General features: G+C 45.6%; 1 protein-coding gene across 6 annotated transcripts in view; it reads right to left on the bottom strand.

Moving 5' to 3' along the window:
• The window catches only part of LOC111150676 (astrotactin 1), a 320,695-nt gene that overhangs the window by 143,925 nt on the left and 155,865 nt on the right, over nucleotides 1-20,905 (bottom strand). For 3 of the 6 annotated variants that reach the window (XM_022508208.1, XM_022508211.1, XM_022508212.1), the window contains 2 exons: nucleotides 20,638-20,829; nucleotides 12,848-12,932 (listed from right to left, as the gene is read on the bottom strand). In XM_022508208.1, the coding sequence (XP_022363916.1) occupies nucleotides 12,848-12,932; nucleotides 20,638-20,829 (277 nt within the window). The remainder of the gene's footprint in view (nucleotides 1-12,847; nucleotides 12,933-20,637; nucleotides 20,830-20,905) is intronic. The other 3 variants (XR_002640811.1, XM_022508210.1, XM_022508213.1) reach the window with 2 other exon arrangements.

The following is a 20,905-nucleotide window of genomic DNA, read 5'->3' as shown; positions in this document are numbered from 1 at the left end:
TTTCTTTCTTTCTTTCTTTCTTTCTTTCTTTCTTTCTTTCTTTCTTTCTTTCAAGATTGCTTATTTATTTGACACACAGAGAAAAAGAGCACAAGCAGGGGGAGCTGCAGGCAGAGGGAGAGGGAGAAGCAGACTTCCTGCTGAGCAGGGAGCCCGATGTAGGGCTCAATCCTGGGATTCTGGAATATGACCTGAGGTGAAGGCAGGCGTTTAACGACTGAGCCATCTAGGCGCCCCGTGACTCTAACCCAACTTGCCAAGCTGATACTAAGATCATACCATTTGGTGGCAGTTCAAAGAAACTCAATGCCATTACTTGCTGAGAGCTCATATATTTTCTTTAACATTATTGAGTACAACATATTTTATTTATGTTTTCTTCATAAACCTTCTATCAACTCTATGAAGTAGATACTATTTCTTTTTTAAAGATTTTATTTATTTGTCAGAGACAGAGAGTGCGCACAAGCAGGCAGAGTGACAGGCAGAGGCAGAGAGAGGAGCAGGCTCCCCATCAAGCAAGGAGCCCGATGTGGGACTTGATCCCAGGATCCTAGGATCACGACCGGAGCCGAAAACAGCGGTTCAACAGACTGAGCCACCCAGGCGTCCCTGAAGTAGATACTATTCTTCTTATTTTTACTGATGATGAAGTTAAGATTCAAAAAAGTTATGAAGTCAGCCCAAAATACAGTGCTTTTAAATAGAAGAAATAAGATTTGAGCCCAAATCTCAGGCCAACAATACACTCTTCCCACCGAGCTCTGCTGCCCCCATACAGATAAAAATGTGAGCAGATGAACATCAATCTTCTTGGAAGTAAGGAATCCACAGCCTCCCAGTTCGGATGAAAGAGTTTGACCAAGGCTATAATTAAGTGAAGTCCAGTTAATGATACCCAAGCTTATCTCTGGAAAGAAAAACCTCTGAACATATTCCAGACGACCTTTATCCTAGGTCAAGTAGCTTGGGGAAGATGGATGGCCCCGTCTCTCAAACATGAAGATGCCACTCCTGACCCATTGGGAAAAAGTTCTGAAATCTTTGCTAACAACGAGGACCTGACTAGGGGTTTTATTCTCCCATGATTGTGCTAGTAGATGGGTAAATGCAATCCAGGTGTATGGTCCATGATGTAGGCTATGCCACGCCCCCTGCTACAGTAATGGGCCATCTTTTTTTTTTAGATTTATTTGACAGAGAGAGATCACAAGTGGGCAGAGAGGCAGGCAGAAAGAGAGAGAGGAGGAAGCAGCTCCCTGCTGAGCAGAGAGCCCGATGCGGGATTTGATCCCAGGACCCTGAGATCATGACCTGAGCCGAAGGCAGAGGTTTAACCCACTGAGCCACCCAGGCGCCCCAGTAATGGGCCATCTTGACTTGAACACATGGCCACGGTTCCACACTGGCCACAGCACAGAGCTAGTCAGTAGCAGACATCTGCCTCTGATGGAAAGTTACCAGCCAGGGGCCCCTAGGATATGTCTGAGTGCTTTTTTCCAACCTGGATTGGGCAATAGCCAATGGTATTTACCATGCTTAGGTCCCCAATGAGGTCCCTCTAGTGGTTTGTCGCTTTCCCTAGGCCTCTACATCATTCTGAAAGAGATGCTTAACTACAGACTACATACTTGTCATTGTTCTAATTCAGGCGTCAACTCATGGATCCCCTGGCCCCAGAGCCTCGAGGCTGAACTGCAGCTTCATTCCAGCTTCCATTTCATTTAGAGACTCTCTAGCCTTTGAGGGACTGGACACAGGAAAGTTCTCTTTAGGGACCCCAAGAGTCTCTTTTCTTGCCTCTGAGACTTTGCAATATTGCTACAATAGTCAAGAGATTCACCTGTGAAATGGGGCCATTAGTAATTTCTACTTCATAACATTGAAATGAGAATTACATGCATTGGTATGTGAAAAATACTGAGGAGAGGGGCTGGTGCATCACAAGGGCTATTTGTCAGTTATTAGTTATTACTAATATTAATATCAGTTCTATTACTACAGCACTTGAAGGGCACAGTGTGGGGAGCATTATAATACCAGGCTTGCAAAGTACTGTGGCTCATTACACTGATTTAATTCCACTCCAGGTAGGCTTTCAACGTAGACTGTGTTCCCATTTTTGACTATCCCACAATGGTGAGCTCTCACTCCATTTAAAGTCACGCTTCGATGAGGAGAAGATATTCGCAAATGACACTACAAAGAGCAGATATCCAAGACTTATAAACTCAACACCCAAAAAACAGATAATCATGTCAAAAAATGGGCAGATGACATGAACAGACTCTTCTCCAAAGAAGACATGCAAATGGCTAGCAGACTCATGAAAAAATATTCATCATCATTAGCCATCAGGGAAATTCAAATCAAAACCACATTGTAACCACATTACACCAGTTAGAATGGCAAAGATTAACAAGACAGGGAACAACAAATGTTGGAGAGGCTATGGAGAAAGGGGAACCCTCTTACACTGTTGGTGGGGATGCAAGTTGGTGCAGCCACTTTGGAAAACAGTGTGGAGAGTCCCCAATTAGTTAAAAATGGAGCTACCCTATGACCCAGCAATTGCACTACTGGGTATTTACCCCAAAGATACAGATGTAGTGTAAAGAAGGGCCATATGGACCCCAATGTTCATAGCAGCAATGTCCACAATCACCAAACTGTGGAAAGAGCCAAGATGCCCTTCAGCAGACGAGTGGATAAAGCAGATATGGTCCATGTATACAATGGAGTATTAGGTCTCCATCAGAAAGGATGAATACCCAACTTTTGTAACAACATGAATGGGACTGGAAGAGATTATGCTGAGTCAAGTAAGTCAAGCAGAGAGAGTCAATTATCATATGGTTTCACTTACTTGTGGAGCATAAGGAATAACATGGAGGACATTAGGAGAAGGAAAGGATAAGTGAGTTGGGGGAAATTGGAGGGGGAGATGAAGCATGAGAGACTGTGGATTCTGAGAAACAAACGGATTTTAAGGGGAAGGGGTGGGTGGATGGGTGAGCCTAGTGGTGGGTATTAAGGAGGGCACGTATTGCATGGGACACTGGGTGTGGTACATAAACAGTGAATTTTGGAACACTGAAAAAAAAAATAAAATCATCTTTCTCCTGTGGCTATAAACAAGGGAGTCTCTGCTGTGCGTCAGGATGGGGAGAAGTCCATGCTGAGAACTGTGGTCTGGACAGCCCCATGGGATCCTCCACCCTCAGGGCTTGCCTGGCACCCGGGCTTCGAGCAGCTGTCCTAGGTCCTGCACAACTGAAATCTGGGACTCTTCTACATTCAAGGGTCTTGGGTCCAAATGGCAACTTTGACTAGAAAGCCTGGTTCAGGCTATATCTCCTCAGGCAAATGATGCTACTCTTGGTGTGGAAAACCTTGGGGAAGGTTAATAAGGTTGGTGGGAAGAAGACTATAAGGAGGAAAAAAACTATCCCAATGCTGAGCTACATCATAATTTAATAAGAGCCTAGATGTTGGCATCAGACACCAAGAACAAGTTCTGTTCATGACTCCATGACTCTGGTCACCGTACAACTGAGCCTCGAATAAAAATAGGCATCGTTCTCATTATACATACATATGTATATGTATATGTGGGCGTGTGTGTGCGCATGTGTCTGTTCGTTCTCATTATACATACATATGTATGTGTGTGTGTACACGTGTGTCTATGTATAAAGCAGAGCAAGAGTTACACACTATGAAGAGATTTTTGTTAAAAAAGGATTATACTTAAACAAACAAAACAAAAGGTCAGAATGAGTTCCCTCCAGGGAATGGTACTTCAGGTGGCTTAGATTTTCTTCTTTTTACTGCTTGTGTGTGTTTTTCCCTAGATTTTCTACCAATTATCTGCAATCCTTTTATTAAAAGGAAAAAATAAAGTAAAAAAAAAAACTGTGTAGTGACAAAACGTCTGCTCTCCAATTTCCAAAATTATATGAAGTTAAAATTTCAAAAAGATAATTACAGCATGCACGTCTGAACAAGATTCCAAAATACTTAATCTAGGAGGCTACGCCTTAAGATTATTTTTACTAAAATTGTTTTCACAGAAATCGTACGTAGAATAAACACTATTAACTACTCACCTCTTAACCAGTTCATAGAATTTTCATCAAGATTAGTGATTTTTTTTTTAAAAAAGACTGAGTCCTGCATTATATACTTAATAAATGATAGCTATTAATCAGTATTACATGAGGGACCACTAAAGTCTTCAGTGACATTGAGGTTGTATGGCATTAAATACTGTGCTAAATGTGAGGTTTGTTGTTTGCGGTTCACTCAGCCCTTTGCTACCCAGACTTATAGAGATGTTTTATTAGAGTCTGACCTGAATGCTAGACCCTGAACCACTTTCTTCTCTCCCCCAAAATCAGGTTAAAATTGAGGGTTTAGTGAGACATGAAGAAAAACTTCCCCATGGCAAAAGTTTTAAGAAAAAGAATGTACCACAAAGACCCTTTTAAAGCTTCCTTCCTTACCTTTTGTCTCCAAATTTTTTTATTATAAATGTAATACATGTTTATTGTTAAATTATGAAAGAGAACAAAAATATATACAGAATTGCGGGGAACAAGGAGAAGCAAAATTTTCGAGGCATAGCAAAAGAAATTGGGAAGACAAGTGCCAAAATGATAATGGTAGTTTTCTCTGAGCATGGGATAATGAGTGGATTTTTTTTTCTATTTATTTTCAAGAAAAAAAAAGATAAATAGCCAAGATCTCCAAAGCCAGGGGAAATGACAGCACTCTCAAATCTAGTATTCTTAGACCGATACCCAAGGAAGCTGAAGGTCCAGCGATTTCCATTCCTCGTGGAAAATATCCATGCATTCAGTAGAATATATAAATTCAGGACACTATCTGGAAAGCATGGGCAAGACATAAAACATTCATTTCTATAAAATTGAAACAATTTATCTTCCATTCTTGAGCAGATGGGAGGGTAAATTGAGGTTGATTTTTTTTTCACCCTGGTGGTCATGTTGGAGGAAATATGAGTGTTCCCGCCTCCGGCACTGTTTAAAATAAGTCTCTTGGTGCCGTGACTGGACTAGTCAGCGAGAACACAGTGGTAGCTTCACCCTCCTCCAGGGGGTATGCAGTACAGTAGGGGGGATGGCAGACACCTGTCACTCAGGGAAAAATGGGATGAGGAGGCCCCTCCACCCTGGGGTCAGGGGGAGGGAGAGGGGGAGGAGGACACCGAGAAACAGTTGGGGACCTCAGAATGTCCAGCTCTCATCTACCTCTGGTAACTGGCTTTCAGAGTGTTACATGCTTTTCACACTGCACTCTCTTTGAAATCTGTTTACCTGACTGACTTAGCTCCAGTACCCACCCAGCACTGTCAAGCTTGGCCACCAGCTCTATGACCTTAAGCAAGTTTCTTCACCTCTCTGGTCCTCAATTTCCCAATCAATAAAATGCAAGGATCCTTTAGATGTCCTCAGCCACAGCCTACAAACCCGTTCTTATTTTCATTGTAGGGGATGGTGCAGTGGTAAGAGGGTGCCCTCCCGAAGGGTCTAGAGACTCCGGGGTCCAGCTCTGGGAGGTTTCTTAAGTCTGGCTATGCTTCAGAATCATTTGGGGGAATATTTTGCAGGTACAGATTTTGGAGCCTCTCCCAGACCTATGAAATTAAAATTTCCGGAGGTAGAAATCAGAAATCCATATTTTAAGTAAGCTCCCCAGATGATTCTTAAGTATTTGCTTCATGCACAGGCATCAGGGAGTCAATTATTAATGGCATATTTTGCTCTTGTATCACCTTTAGTAACCAAGGAGGTTATAGTTGCCTCTAAGAGGGGAGCAAAGGGCATCACCTAAAATGACCACGGTCAGGGTCAGCACAGCTCATTAAGTGCCTCTGTGCAAATTAGAAAAAGGTGCCCATCTGGACAAACATAGCCTTTGTCTCAGGGTTTGTTTGCCTTGGAGAGCACGGGCTAGGTTTCAGCCCTCAGTTTTTTACTAGCCAGATGTCTATCTGTAATCTACAAGGTCCATCACTGTACTCAGCGGACTGACCACACACCTTTTGTGAAAATAGGTCAAGTCAACATGTTTGCACTTGAGGAAATCCCTGAGGACGAGGTGCAGAGTCTCCCAAGCCAAGTGGGGGACCTGACCCTCTTGTGTCTGTTTTAAAGGTCCCGGTAGGTGGGGCTTCATATGCAACTGCTCGGTTCCTGCCTGCTTGTCCAGGGAGGGGTCAGCCCTCCTCCCACAGGACAACAGTTCAGCTGGAATCAGGTTACAGCGGGGCTTCTAAAGAGAGAGGGAACTAGGAAATTGAAACTTAATTCCAAGAGTGAAGACGAAGATCTGTCTCACATTGGAATGGGTGGGAGAAAGGACAGCCACATTGCCCTTGACTCCTGGGGGAAGAGGTGGAAATGGAAACAAAGAACAAGGAGGGAAGAAAAGAAGAATGAGAAATAAGGGGCCAAATAAATACACTGGGAACCCTTGTTAGGAATATGTGAATAAGTTTAAAGTAATTACAAAGAGTGACACACGCATACACACAGAAACAGAAAAAAGGAGAACAAAAAGAGCTAATGGGAAGATAATCCCATTTGTGCATGGCATGGCAATGACAGGTGCTGCCATGGACGATGCCGACGGGGCTGGAGGGCAGGGTGAAGGGCACCCAGAGATAAAAAGAGCAGTGCCAGGCTGGCCTGCAAATCTTGTCTGAGAGGTTGGGGGAAGGCGACTGGGGCATTGGTGACACAAATCAGCGACACGTGGGTGGGAAAATAAAAGCCAGACGATGATCTAGAAATGGACAGAGAGAAGTCGGTAACTGTCATATGTCACCCAGGACTGTCTGACTCCAGCTGAGTCACTTCTAAAGAGACATTGGGCAGGTCAAAGAGGCTAAACACTGCCCAAGACCCGTATTTGGGATCAGAGATGCACCCCAGCGTTGCAGTTACTGCCCTCCAGTGGCTGGACATTTACCCTGTGATTTTCAGAGAGCTGAAAGGAGGCCTTTGCTCAGTTGTAGAAGGGCAGGAGGTGAGGACAGGTTTGTGGTTCATTTTGAGTCACCGGGGGAGTCTGGTTTCTGCTCCATACCTAGAACCCTGAGGCAGGTGCATCCTCTCCACTGGTCTCTGGTCATCGTACTGAGGGTTGTCTCCAGGGAAATGTTCCGAACGGCATCATTCAGGCAGTCCCAAATATAATTACTGCCATCAAGGACGTATTTTGAGCACAACAGAGGGGTTGAGGACAACCTTGATAGACACCGTCCTCATTCTTGGCTTGAAAAGGAAACTGGATTCTATGGGGTGAGACATTTGCTCCTTATATGGATTTAGAATCCCCAGGCAGTCCCTCCTGGGAGGGGGCAGCAGGGAGAAGAGGTAGAAATAGAAGAAGAGAACAGGAAGCACCTGGCACAATGGAAGGGACAGATGAAAGCGGCGTGGGCTGTAGAGCGGAAAAAGTACGCATGCGCATATGCGCACATGCGCACATGTGTCCTTATCTGGGGATATGATGGTAAACGTGTTGGCTCCTGAGTAGGCAGTGAGAGAAGGTTCTGATTCCTGACAACAGCTTCTAAAACCACAGAGAACACCTGTTCATTTCCCACTGCCAGCTCTTCCCGTCTCATGAATTATCACTTGATCACCCTCCTTCAGCATGGAAATCTAGTGATATGCCAGGGTCCTTTAGTGGGAAATCTCCTTGGTGTTGCCCTCTGTACCTGAGATGCCAGAATAAGAAATCAGACTATTGTTTAGAAAGAATATTCAAATGCATGAATTTTATGTAATGGGGTGTTCTGAAAAATGTAGCTAGGAGCCCCTGGGGCACACTTTTAATTTAACAACAACAAAAAACTTCTGATAGCTTTTCTTAATAATCTCCAAAGGAGCTAAATAAATTTTTTTTTCTTCTGTAATATGTTCCTGTAAATCAATCTCTCTTGCTTCCTCCACCCTCATTTATTGGTTTCATTTCTTGTTAGAATTCTCAATTTGTACTTGTTGTCGAGCAAATACTAGATATATACTCTAACAGTCCCTCTCTGTATCTATAAAGCCACAATGATAGAAGGCTGAGCAATTTCTAGTGAATTCATGGCAGGTTAGACAGAAGACCTGGTAAAGCCCCATGCTGAGGGTAGGACCCTTTTATATCCTAAGTCCTCTGTGGGACAACTCTGTCACCAGGAATGCTGTGGCAGGAAATGATTGATTTTGTTGCCAACCGTGAAGACCAAAAATATAATCTCAAATATCCCATGTTCTTTTAATAACTCATTAGAAATCTGTCATCTGTGGCTTTGTTTAAATCTTTTGGAAGCTTTTTTTTTTTTTTTTTTTTTTTACTTTTAGTGAATAAGAGCTTCTTATGTAATGAATTCAGTAATTTTACAACTGGTGACCTGACCCAGTCACCTGGGTTCACAACAGTGACTAGCTTCACCTCCCAGATCCAATCACACATTTCTCAACATGGGCATTTTTGGCAGAACCAGAGTCACCAAGAAATGGTTGCAACCCCCAATACTCACATGCCTCACACACATGGTGCCTGATTCTGTCATTCTTTGTTGTTTTCTCTTAAAAACTTGTTATCTACAGAATAATGTCGGGACTAGGTTTTACTTACAGAATCCAGATAAATACAAATTTAGATAGTCTCAAGAGGTTTTGAGTGGATTTGTTTTGCTTTTTGTTTTCTTTTTAGGTTATTTTAATTTATGTAATTTTTTAAAAAACAATTTTACTTATTTATTTATTTGAGAGAGAGAGATCACAAGCAGGGCAGAGGAGTAGAGAGAGAAGCAGACTCCCCACTGAGCAGGGAGCCAAACGCAGGACTCATTCCCAGGACCCGGGTATCATGACCTTAGCTGATGGAGATGCTTAACTGACTAAGCCACCCAGGTGCCGTATTTTATTTTGGAAGGACCCAGAATGATAACGTATAGTGAAAAGGACGATTCCACCAAATATACAGACAGCTTGGAACTTCTCCCCTCTGCTAACAATTTTAGGGGCACCTACATGGAATTTCAGTATCCAAAATCTTAGAAAGCAAGAGCTCCTCCAGAGCTAGGTTTTACCCACTTTATCAATCTCTTCTCCTGTCTCTGTAAACTGCACTCTTAAGCTACACTGGGCTATTTATTTGCTAGTCCTAGAGAAGTCATGCTTCTTAGGTCTCCAGGCTTTGACATATGCTGTTCCCTTTGCTTAGGATTTCCTTGATCAGCCTACGAAACTTCTCCATAACATTCCATTCTAGGTTCTTAGATGTCACCTAAGTCACCCCTTCAACTGTAATCACATAGACCTTTCTTTCTTTTAATAGGTTTTAGAATTTATTTTCATTTTCCTGTTATGTACCCATTATCCATCTAGACTGGTAGTTTTTCCAGAGCAGAGACCACATCTTTTAATTAGCAATCTAGCTTATCCTGGCACAATGGGTAATCAACTGAGTATTTGCTGAAAACGTAAACGAGTGAGCGCATAAATGATGGTGTGCAGGGCTGAGAGCATCTGTACGAATAAACCTGCTCCCTCACACACACACACACATACACACACACACACCACGCATGCACATACCACATACCCACGCACACCGGCTCAAAGGCGCACGCGCACACATGGTCTCGGTAACCTGGAGCACGAGGGAGAGGCTGGGTAAACTTGGAGGTGTAATTTTTTGTATTAATGTCCTTAATCAATTTTCTTCCTTGTCTGAAAGTCATGAAAGCTTATTGCTACTTTTCTCCTCATACATTAACCTAGATTTTTCACAGGGGAATTCATTTTCAATATCACTGGCCTGGGATTTGCTTGTTCTACTTCAAAAGAATGTTCAGCTATTTTTATGTATGCAATACAAGGATATTAGGTGAAAAATATAAATACCAACACATGCTGCTTCCCTTCGACTTCTAGAACATTAAATATTCAGGAAAATCAGGCCCGCCATCGATTTTTCCATAATACCCCAATACGTATCATTAGTTGGCAATCTGTCAGGCCGGTTTCCATTCAAGTGACAGACTTCACGTTCAAATCAATTTCGATTAATTTTGTAAGAATCATTTAGAGAAACGTGGCATCAGACCCCCGATTTAAATCAAGATGTATGGCATCCTCCACTTATCATTTATCTTGTCATTTTATGAGGGAAATGCAGTCTTTTGTCTGGCATTTTTTATATACATATAAACCCATGCTGCTTATCACTCCTGGTTCCATTATCCCCAAGATAGTCACTTTTTTCCCTCCTAACAGTTGCTCCATTATTTTATTAGTGTCCAAAACGAGACCTCGCAGACAGTGATGATCAGAGAATAATGGAAATTAGAGATGGAAATGACAGATTAGGTCTCCTTGTCTGTTTCCTGGGGCTAATGTTCCTGTCAGTCTGCAACTCGGTGCTTTAGCCTGTCTTATTTTAAATGACACCAACATGGGGCCTGCACTGAGTCCCTGGAGGCTCTTGTCTACATCCTAAGACTGCCTCTACAACACAGCCAGAGGGGATGACGAACCCTTGTGCAATTACCAAGTGAAGCCAGGCCCGTCCTCTCATGATCTGTCTGCAAGGCGAGGGACGTGGAGGCTTGAGCAATTAGCCACCAAATCCAATCACTGCAGAGAGCCAGCCTGGATCATTCAGGGCAAAAAGCAAAATTATATTTTGTCGTTTTCTTCAGCAGCAAGTTTGCAGGCTAAATGATAGAGAGTTGGTTATCCATCACCCTTTACAACATTTTACTCAGAATCATGGTGAACCGAGATGCTCGGCCATCACTAGGGCTAAAATCCTGGCTCCCCATCTGCGATGCAAACGTTTCAGGGGTCAGAGAGGGAGGGGACTAAGGTGACTCTAAACAGCGAATGGGTCTCTGTATTCATACCCTACCCGACATCTATCAGCCAAGTCCTCGGCCCTCCCCACCCGTCTTTCTTTTCTTTCCTTTTTTTTTTTTTTTTAAAGATTTTTTATTTAGTTATTTGACAGACAGAGATCACAAGTAGGCAGAGAGGCAGGCAGAGAGAGAGAGGAAGGGAAGCAGGCTCTCTGTTGAGCAGAGAGCCCGATGTGGGGCTCGATCCCAGGACCCTGAGACCATGACCTGAGCCAAAGGTAGAGGTTTAACCCACTGAGCCACCCAGGAGCCTCCCAACCCGTCTTTCAACAACATACAACCTCACGTGTATTTATACCCTTCTACAAACATCTTCCTCCAAATCGGGGGGACTGCCTCTCTGATGTGATCTCAAGTTCAATGGAAACAGGGCAATCCTTCATTTCCACCAACAGAAAAATTTCATGGCATTTTGACTTCCTCAAGTTTTCTGACCTGTGACTCAGATTTCCTTCCCCTAACTTCATTCTCTCTTGTCCTTATTCCTCAACCTCAACCCGTTCCAGAACATTTGCCCTCTTCTAACATCGATGGGCATCTATCATGCCTTGACTTAGTCATCAGCTGACCAGTTCTCCGAGTTGAGTCCTTCTATCCTTCATCATAAATCACTCCCTTGGGCTCTTCAATCATTTTTATTGCTCTTCTCCAAACTCTCACCCATTTGTCTCCATATTTATTGCTGAGAGAGTCCAGAACTACACTCACAATTCTAGGCTTGGTCTCATCAGAATCCTACAAAGGGGGCAGATCATCGACCTCGGGGATAGCAGTCCTCCATGGCAATGTATGAAATGATGGTGGCGCCTTTTTTTTTTTTTCCACCTTGTCAGGCTGCAAACACATTTCCAACCTGCACAAAAGCAATCACTCTCAGGTGGCTTGTGCCTTGATTTCTTTGTAGTGTTCCCTATTCCATCGACTGCTATTATAAGAGTTTATTGATCCCTTTCTCTTCCCACCCTGCTCCACGAACGAGCCAATGCAGAAAGCAAGCTCTTGGCACCCAAAACAGAGTAGAAAGTTGCCTCTAGAAAGCAAAGGACAACGTGCAGTCCTGATGGCTGGCGGCCATGTGAATGATCTCCATGCCACTGAATCATACACTTCAAATGACTGAAATGCTCAATTTTATGGGATGTAGATTTTATCACAATAATTTTTTTTTTTTTTTTTAAATATGGAACGCTTCACGAATTTGCGTGTCATCCTTGCGCAGGGGCCATGCTAATCTTCTCTGTATCGTTCCAATTTTAGTATATGTGCTGCCGAAGCGAGCACCACAATAATTTTTTTAATGTAAAAAAAATAATAATAAAAGGACAAGGCAAGACAAGGGAACTCTTATCCCAGTCACGTGCGCTTGGGGGAAAGCAAAGGTCTCAGGGAGAAAGGGTGACTGGGGACCTAGCAGGAGTACTGTGACTCATTGTGGAGGACTCCCGCACGTCACCCTTGCTAAATGAGGTGGGGAAATTACGTTTCTTCTCATGTCCGTCTCTCAAAGCTCCTCGAGCTCTGGGAGAGCCACACGGGAGTCTGCACAGCTTCGTGCCTCTCCAACAAAATCCTCAGCTAAGCTCTGCCTGTGGAAGCCTGGTGACTGGCGGTGGAACGAGAAAGAAGGCAGGGACAGCTTGATTTTTCAGATCCCAGCTGGAGGCTGTGGGGCTGCGAGTCAGAGGCATCATCTCTGAACTCGTAAATGGAGAAAAAGATGACACGGACGTCACTGGGATGGTATAAATATGGAAATGCACGGTGACATTTTTACCCATTCGCGATTCAGAATATAACCACCCTTTAGCTGCGTTCCCCTGCGTGCAATTGCTCCGCGTCTTGTCTGCACGAAGAAGAGTGACAGCTGGGAACTGGCTCGCTTGCCATCCCTGCACTTACCCCTGGTTTGTGCCCCATTCATTCCGAATGCAAAGGTGCTTGTGTACAGGATCCTTCATGTAACCTTCGTAGCAGAGGCATTCCCCTTAGAAGCAGGGCAGGAAGAAGAAACAGGAAGCAATTGATTAACATGTCTGTTCGAGAAAATGAATATGAAATGATTACATGAAACTCCGACTCTAATAGTGGTGTGGATGAAACAATAAATCCCATTATGCCACACATCCCCATCTCTGCCGCCCACGTGAATGAACACACCCTCCATCTCTCCATTTGCTACCACGGGCTGAGTTTCACTAGTAGAGGAACCCAACATTTACAAAGAACCTACAAATGTGCTCCGTAAAAACAAAGACCAAGAACGCTTTGAGCAAAAGGGCTTTTTCATCCTTATTTGCCTGGTGCCCCGTCTCCTGCAAGACACCTATTAGGTGAGCAAGGAGTGTTTAAAGAGCACCTAAGTGACTTATTTCACCAAATATTTCTAAGAAAATTGAAAAGTAGGCATTATTAGCTATGCCATGCTTATAGGGGAAACTGAGGCTCAGAAAAATGAAGGGATCTAGAGACAGCTTATAAAGTGCAGTTAATATTTGAATCATTGACTCTGACTCTGGACCTTAATTTCCACCACACCATGCTGTTCACCCACAGAACCACCACATGGTTCAAGGAGGCCACTCATACCTATTATGGTTTTGTAGGAACTCCGGGTTTTTGTTTTTAAATGAAAATGGCTAATGATTTTGGAGCTGTTAAACAGAAGAACCTCCCACAATTCTCTATCTATATTGCTCTGCTTCATTACCACTAGTTACTCCATCAATACACCAAGGGGTTCACAACCCCTCTGGAATTGTATGCAAAACTGTATATGCATGTATGTGCATCTTCCCACAGCAGGATTCCATGACATTCTTCTGATTTACAAGCAAATTCAAGACCCCCCGAAGATTAAGAATCATTGCCTGCCTTAGCGCTGATCTTGAAAAAAAAATTGCTCCTGCTCCCTTATATTAATAATTTGTTATGTAATGTTATGTATCCCTAAACTGCTGAGACCAGTCCTACTACAGCACTAGTGTTAACTCTTCACTGGCTGGTTAATTTGCAGGTCGTAAAAGAACAGGGTGTGACTTCCTTTAATCTGTAAATCACAAAAGTGGCTTGCCCTAAGGAGACAAGGGGCATACAGTTCCTTCATCTTTCTAGAGCAAGAGACACTTAGAAAAGGATACACCTAGAATAATAGCTTTGAGGGTATTTTCTTTTTTCAAAGACAAAAACCAACAAAAATGAAGCAAAAGGGGCCCCACAGTTATGAGGGAAGGGATTGGGTAGGTTATAAAGAAATGAGTTTTTTGTTAGGATCTAAGCTTAGCCATCCTTTCAAGGTGGACCTCTAAGGTACTCCCCATCGGGGCCCACTACTAGATAACACTCATATTCTTCTCCCCACACCTGCTTAGCTCAAGGTGCTGAGGAGTGAAGCGAAAACTAGCGATTTCTTAGTCTGTGGGGGCTTTACACAGACTATGAGGTCAGTACGAGACAGTGTGGGACACTCAGGCTTTACATGAGCTAGATTTGCCACAGGCTCAGATTCACCAGTTTCAGGGCTACTGAGCTGTACCCAGGAATCATCAGGGAGCTAGGGTTGGAACCAGGAAACCAAAGTCTGAAACTAGGTAGGTGATAATAAAGCTTTCAGATGAAGGCTGTTTCTCTGGGAGAAGGAAAGATAAAGAAGGCAAGTACCAGAGGCCCATAAAAGAAGGAAATCACCAAGGAGCCAGGCCTCCTATCTTACCAATTTCAAGGAAAGCAGGGGTTCAAGACTAGAAGCTACACAGGGGCAGGAACAAGATTCACTTTTCTGCACGAGTAGCGATTTTTGTTCATAGAGTGTAATGGAAAATTAATTAACTTAAAAATTTGCCCGACATTTATAAATAACACCACTACCCCCACTCTCAAGATAGAAAAATCAAAGGCGATTAATGGGTAGAGGGCACAGACCTCCTTCTCCCTTCAGAAGATCCTCTCCCGATTGTCCTTGTGCAACATTAAAAAGCAGGAAGTAACCTCGAGAGGTTGTCAGACCCATCACTCTGACTCTCGGAGGGGTCTTGGCTGGAGGCCTTGCCCTAGAAATGAGGACTGACAAAAAAGGGAGCCCTTCCACGTTTGATAGCTAGTTGCCACAAAACATGTAAAAAATAAATGCACTAACAACTCAGAGTTCACGCAGAGCCTGATTTTCCTAACGACGGTGATTCGTACCCTTTGTAAAACGCATGTACCTTTCTCAGATTGCCTTCAAAGTCATTATCTCCTTATGGGTTCCATCACTCAGACTATGTGGGGACACCGCTGACAAGAGAGAAAGCTTTCCTCCGTATAATGTCACGTGCAGCCCAAAGTCAGAGCAACGGAGACATTTTCAAACATATCAGGCTAGAGGCGGAGGATAGCCAAAATCTGCCTCCCAAATGATCCTCATTTCCGGAACCCACCAAACGTTCCCCCCTTCTGCCTTCCTCCTCAAAACCAGTTTGGCCATCTACACGGAAAGGAGTTCAGACTTGAGGAGGAAAGTTGCTATGGCAACCGAATGCTAACTCTTGACTTTAAGAGGGGTTTCTTGCGAACACAAGCTCCGACTGTTAGCTGTGAATTTTAAAGACCCCGCAAGGGTGTTGGATGCCCTCCTAAGCTAGAAGTGTTACAGTCTCTGCATCTGCTGTGACAGATGGCGGGGAACACATGACGTGCCGACTCGGTGGCGGTGTTCGCAGGAATCCAATGGAGAGACGTGTCACGGCCACGGAGAGGAGCCCAAGCGGGAGGGAGTGTGCCCTGCAGGAGACACGCACGGGTGAGCACACTGCCAGGGTGTAGAAGCCCACCAAGGGACGATCGAGGTGATCCAGGGAGGGCCAGGAAAGGGCTACCCTTGATTTGTGCTTGGCACCCAAGGTCAGACGCCTTGAAGTAACCCATACGGCACCGTGCCTCCCCTCATTTCCCATTCCACAGGTGAGGGACTGGGGTGCAAATCTCATCAAAGGATTAAGGAAAGACCTTGAAGCTGGGATCCTCAGACACGGCTGGGCTGGACTTGACAGGGACAAAAGCCCGAGACACCTATCCTTCCAGTGGCGGTTGGCTTTTATTAAATGGAATTGGGGGCTGTGCTTCCTCTGAAGACGGAAATCTCTGGAAGACATCTGGTAATCTCTAACTGCCTGGCCTCCCTCCCTGTGGAGACATCAGGCAAGAGGCAGGCCCAGAGTCAAAGAGCCCCACATGACTCTGGGAGGGCAGACAGAGGGAAGTATGCCAAGGTACGTCCTGAAGGAAGGTGCTTTAAATGAGCCACAAAAGGGAGTCTGGAAAGAGTGGGCACAAAATGGGAGCTGTGCTACCCTGCCAAACTGAGCTCGAGAGAGACAGAGACAGAGAGGCAGAGAGGCAGTGGTTCAGACCAAGGAAAGGGGAAGAGGGCTAGACTTGAGTCTAGAAAACTGGTCCAATGCCCCTCGCCAAATCTTATGTATTTCTCTGTGGCCAGGACTGGCCTCTAGAAAGGTCTGGGGTAGAAGTGATTTCTGTGAATGGCAACTGAAATTTGCTTTAGCTTGGGAGCCTGTGCTCCTTGCAGACCCATAAAAGCTACATGTCTTGAAAAGGGCAGTGAGGGTCTGTGGCCGGGGCTGGCAGGGGGGCTATGAAATCGAGCAGGTGTGTGAACCCTCCTCGGCAGCCCAACCGGCAGAACGAAGCCCGAGAATGGAGGGTTAAAAACACTGCTGAAACCAGTTAGTCTGTGTTTCCATCAAAAGCCAAGCAAGTGAGCAAACAGATGAGCATAAGAAAAACCCATAGAAGGCACAGGAGAAGTCAACCTCTGGCTGGATCCAGCCAGGGCACGAAGCCATATTCAACCTCAGCGGTTGGCTGTTAGCCCACCTGGGCCAGAGACACACCTAAGGTCACAAAGCTGGGAGGAGAATGTCAGTGTGCAGTTGGCCAAGACTTCCAGGCACCGGGCTTACAGTTCTAGCTACATCACATCCCTCCCAAATCGTGTGTCACTAGAATGTAGAAGGAAAACAGATCAGCAAGCTTCCTCCAGCTCTAGTTCTTCCATAGACTCCTGACACGTCTTTGAAGGGTCTTTGTGGTCTCCCTAAACAGGGCTGGGGAGCTACAAAGAGGAGCATAACGACGCTTGTCCTTTCTCTGCCCTTTTCCTCCTCCTGTTTCCACAGGCACCATGACAATGATCACAAACCCAGTGGCTAAAACAATACTAATTTATTTTCTTACAGTTCTGTAGGTCAGAAGTCTGACATACGTCTCACGGGGCTAAACACAGGAAGTCCATAGGGCTACGCTCCTTTTCAGAGCCTTGAGTGGAGGATCCATTTCCTTGCCTTTTCCACCTTCTGGAAGACATCCCATTCCTTATGGCGGGCCCCCTTCCTCCAGCTTCAAAGCCGGCAGTGGCTGCTGGAGTCCTTCTCATGTCTCAGCTAGTAGGGTCTGGCCGCTGCCTCTGCCTCCCTCTTCCACTTTGAAGGACCCTTGTGATTGTACTGGGCCCGTCTAGGTGATCCAAGATACTCTCCTCATTTTATTTTTTTAAAGATTCACTTATTTATTTGAGAGAGAGAGAGAGAGAGAGAGAGAGCTGGAGCAAGTGGGACAAGGGGCAGAGGGAGAGAATCTCAAGCAGACTCCCCACTGAGCAGGGAGCCCAGCTCAGGGCTCGATCTCACAACCCCGAGATCACGACCTGAGCCGAAACCAAGAGTCAGATGCTTCACTGATTGAGCCACCCAGTCACCCCTACTCTCCCCATTTTAAAGCCACTGGTTTAGCAACCTCAATTCATCTTTGCCAGGTAACGTAACTCATTCACAGGTTCTGGGGATGAGGAGGAGCCCACTGTCGGGGACCCAATATTCTGCCTACCACAGCTGCTCTTCTGGACCACAGCACAGGTGATGAGTAAATACACGCTTCACTCTGGAACCCTCTGGAAGGTTGCCTGAGGATAGCTCCAGGCCCCCGAGGATGCTCCTTTGCAGGGAATGAGCGTGTGTGTTTGTGTGTTTGTGTAGCGCGTGCATGAAGAAGTACACACGTGCCCTTGCACAGCTCCACATCTCCATATGGGCAGACCCCTCGGCATGGCTGGGAAAGCACATGTCCCAACACTATGACATTTCCAAGTGAGTTAGCTGGAGGGATGCAAAAATAACGTCGGCTTGACTTGCAGCCAATTCCCACACTCAGCTCTTTGGAGGAAGGCTCCGGGATGGAGTGTGGGAGGCGATAAAGTTTCTCAGTGATGAGCGTGTGGGCTGACCACATCATCCCATGTGCGGGAAGAAAGCAGGGTAGGGAGGGGGAGGGCTTCCATTTCCAGCATTAATGGGAATAAATGTCTCCGCAGCAGCCTTCCTCGGCTGCTCCCCCAAAGGAAGATGTTGCACCTTAGTGTCCGGTGTGGGGTGTGGGTTCCTATCTGCAGTCTCCCCCCTGGCCTTCCAGCTGGCTATTTGTTAATCGTCCCAGAGACTGGGAAACCACTGGCAGAGGAGGGCTTCCCAGAGCCATTTTCAGCAAGGATTAGAAACGAGATGTCTGGAAGGCAGGTGATGGGAACTTCACTGTGGACAAGCAGGCGCCCCAACTCCTGGCTCGGGAAGCATGCTCAGTACTGAAGTCTGCTTCCATAGCCTTCAGGGACAAATATGTTGGATCTGACTTGGCTGGGGAAGTCACACAACCCTTGATAATCCCACCTGTGTTCAGACTTCATGATGGATGGAACACAGACTATATGCCTTGGGAAGCCAGGGGGCTTTAGGTGAGTTATGTCCATTCTTGGGACAATTCACATATTGATCTAAAGGAGATCATTTCTAAGACCCCTCCATGCTCAAAACACCAATCCCTTCTCTCCCCACATGTAATCACAAGTGCTTCCTGTTCTTTAGAACCTCAGGAAAACCTTCCAAGGCCCTCTGGAGATCAGGCTTGTCTCAGAAGTGAGTTTAAGCACTGAGCTTGTCCCAGGATCTCCCACTCCAAGTCAGCCAGGGGGGCGACCAGAAACCAGCTCAGGCACACGGAGAGGCCCTGCCTTGGAGACGAGCCCTTTTTCCTTTCTCCCGAGCACACTGGCTTTTGGGTATGGCGCATAGCCCATCTGTTTGATTTGGTGTTTGCCTGACCACGTGGGAAGAACAGTAAGCAAGCACAGTCTTAGACATCAGATGTTTAAAATGCTATACTTTCTCTTCCATATGGGGGTCTGGAATCCCTATGACGGGTTCAGGTGACAACAGCCCTTAGACCTAAGAAGGTGAACTTTGGATGTTGTAGCTGCCTGCTACTCTCCCAAAAGCACACCACAATGCATCATAACAGAAGCAAGGCTCTGTCCCTTGGACTCAAACGTTACTAATATCCCTCCACCCCAGCACCTGAAGAAAATGTACCTGTAGGGGTAGGTGTGTGCACTGTGTATGTGTGTATGTACATGTGTACTCTGTGTGTGCACAAGTGTGCACGTGTGTGCATGTGTGTGCCTATGTATGTGTGTATATGCATGTGTATATGTGCACATTTGTGCGTGTATGTGTGTGTGTGTGTGTGTGTGTGTGTGTGTGTGGTGGAGAAGGGGCTGTGCATGAGATACAGAGAGCTGGAGGAATTGGCCCCCCCGCTCCCAACATTTGCCCTGGGTGTCTTAGCCGTCATTACAAGCCTTCCTTTGTTCTGGAGCATCATGCTGCTCTGGGAAGCATCTGTCCATGTTACTGAATCTAAAAGACCCAGATCTTGATGGAGATTGTTGGAGATGAACCCTCTTCTACAAGGAAAGTGCACAGCAACCTGGAAGGAGGGACCCATACTCCTCGGGATCGTGGAGCTCTCAAGCTCGGGGCGTGCCCCCACACGTGTCTTGTCCACACGTGGACCCTCTCGGGGAAGCCCCAGCCCCATCTCATAACATGACAGCCTGAGCAATGTCTCTCCCCTTGGCCCCAGTAATCTCTCTCCTAGGATTTCTTTGAAGATATTAACTTCACATGTGCCCTGCATTTATGTGGAAAGATATTCATTTTGGTAGTATTTGTAAAAATTAAAAATTTAAAGCATCCTAAATGTCAACGAATAGGGAACTATTTAAATGAGCTATGATATGGCCATACAATGGAATACCTAATAGTCATTAAAATTATGTTATTGAGGAATATTTAACGGTTCTGGAAAATTTTCATGATAGAATGTGAAGTGAAAAACTCAAGAAAGAGCTACTGGACGTAGTGTGCTTGTAAGTCTCTCAAACTCACGCACAGATTAAAGATCGGAAGGGAGGACGTCATGATTTTAAAGTGATTTCTCCAGGAGAGAGAATTATAGATGATTATCATTTTCTTCTATAAGCTTTCTTAAATTTTCCAAATTTTCTACAATAAACATGCATTAAAAGGTCTAGCCCCAGCGGCTGCCATCCGCTGGCAGGATGCCAAATGGATGGTGGCGATCGTCCTAGACTGGCCTGTCTGGGATGCAGAATGGGGGCTACAAATAGGGTACTTCCAAGGCTTTCTGCCTGAAGATGCCACATTCTAAGCCAACGGGCTCAGGAGCCCCCACACACTGGCAGCTTGAACAGCCGAGGCCCCCAAAGGCAATGGAGACATCGGGAGAAGATGGTGGGGGTTTCCAGGGGGGTGACTGCAAGAGGCACAAACTCTGACAGTTACCCACTGCCCGGTGCTCCTGCCTACCAGTTTCGGGGTCGCATTGGTGTTCACAGGGGTCCAGGAGCCGCCGGGCACAGAGGTCCATGGCCCAGGGCCCACTGGAGTTCTGCTGAGAGAAGAGAACCACTTGAGCTGGGTTCAGCCAGTCACTGGCATCCAGCTGGCTCCCCTCCAACAGGATGAACCGGCTCCCTGCGGGAGAGAGAGAAGAGGATGCCTGGACATGCACACGACAACGCACGCGCGCACACACGCGCACACACGACAC

This window comes from Enhydra lutris, unplaced genomic scaffold (genome assembly GCF_002288905.1).
Source record: "Enhydra lutris kenyoni isolate GAN:26980312 unplaced genomic scaffold, ASM228890v2 scaffoldscaffold24, whole genome shotgun sequence".
Taxonomy (NCBI): Eukaryota; Metazoa; Chordata; class Mammalia; order Carnivora; family Mustelidae; genus Enhydra; species Enhydra lutris.
The sequence above is the reverse complement of the archived record's forward strand: the minus strand, read 5'-3'. Positions and strand labels throughout refer to the sequence as shown.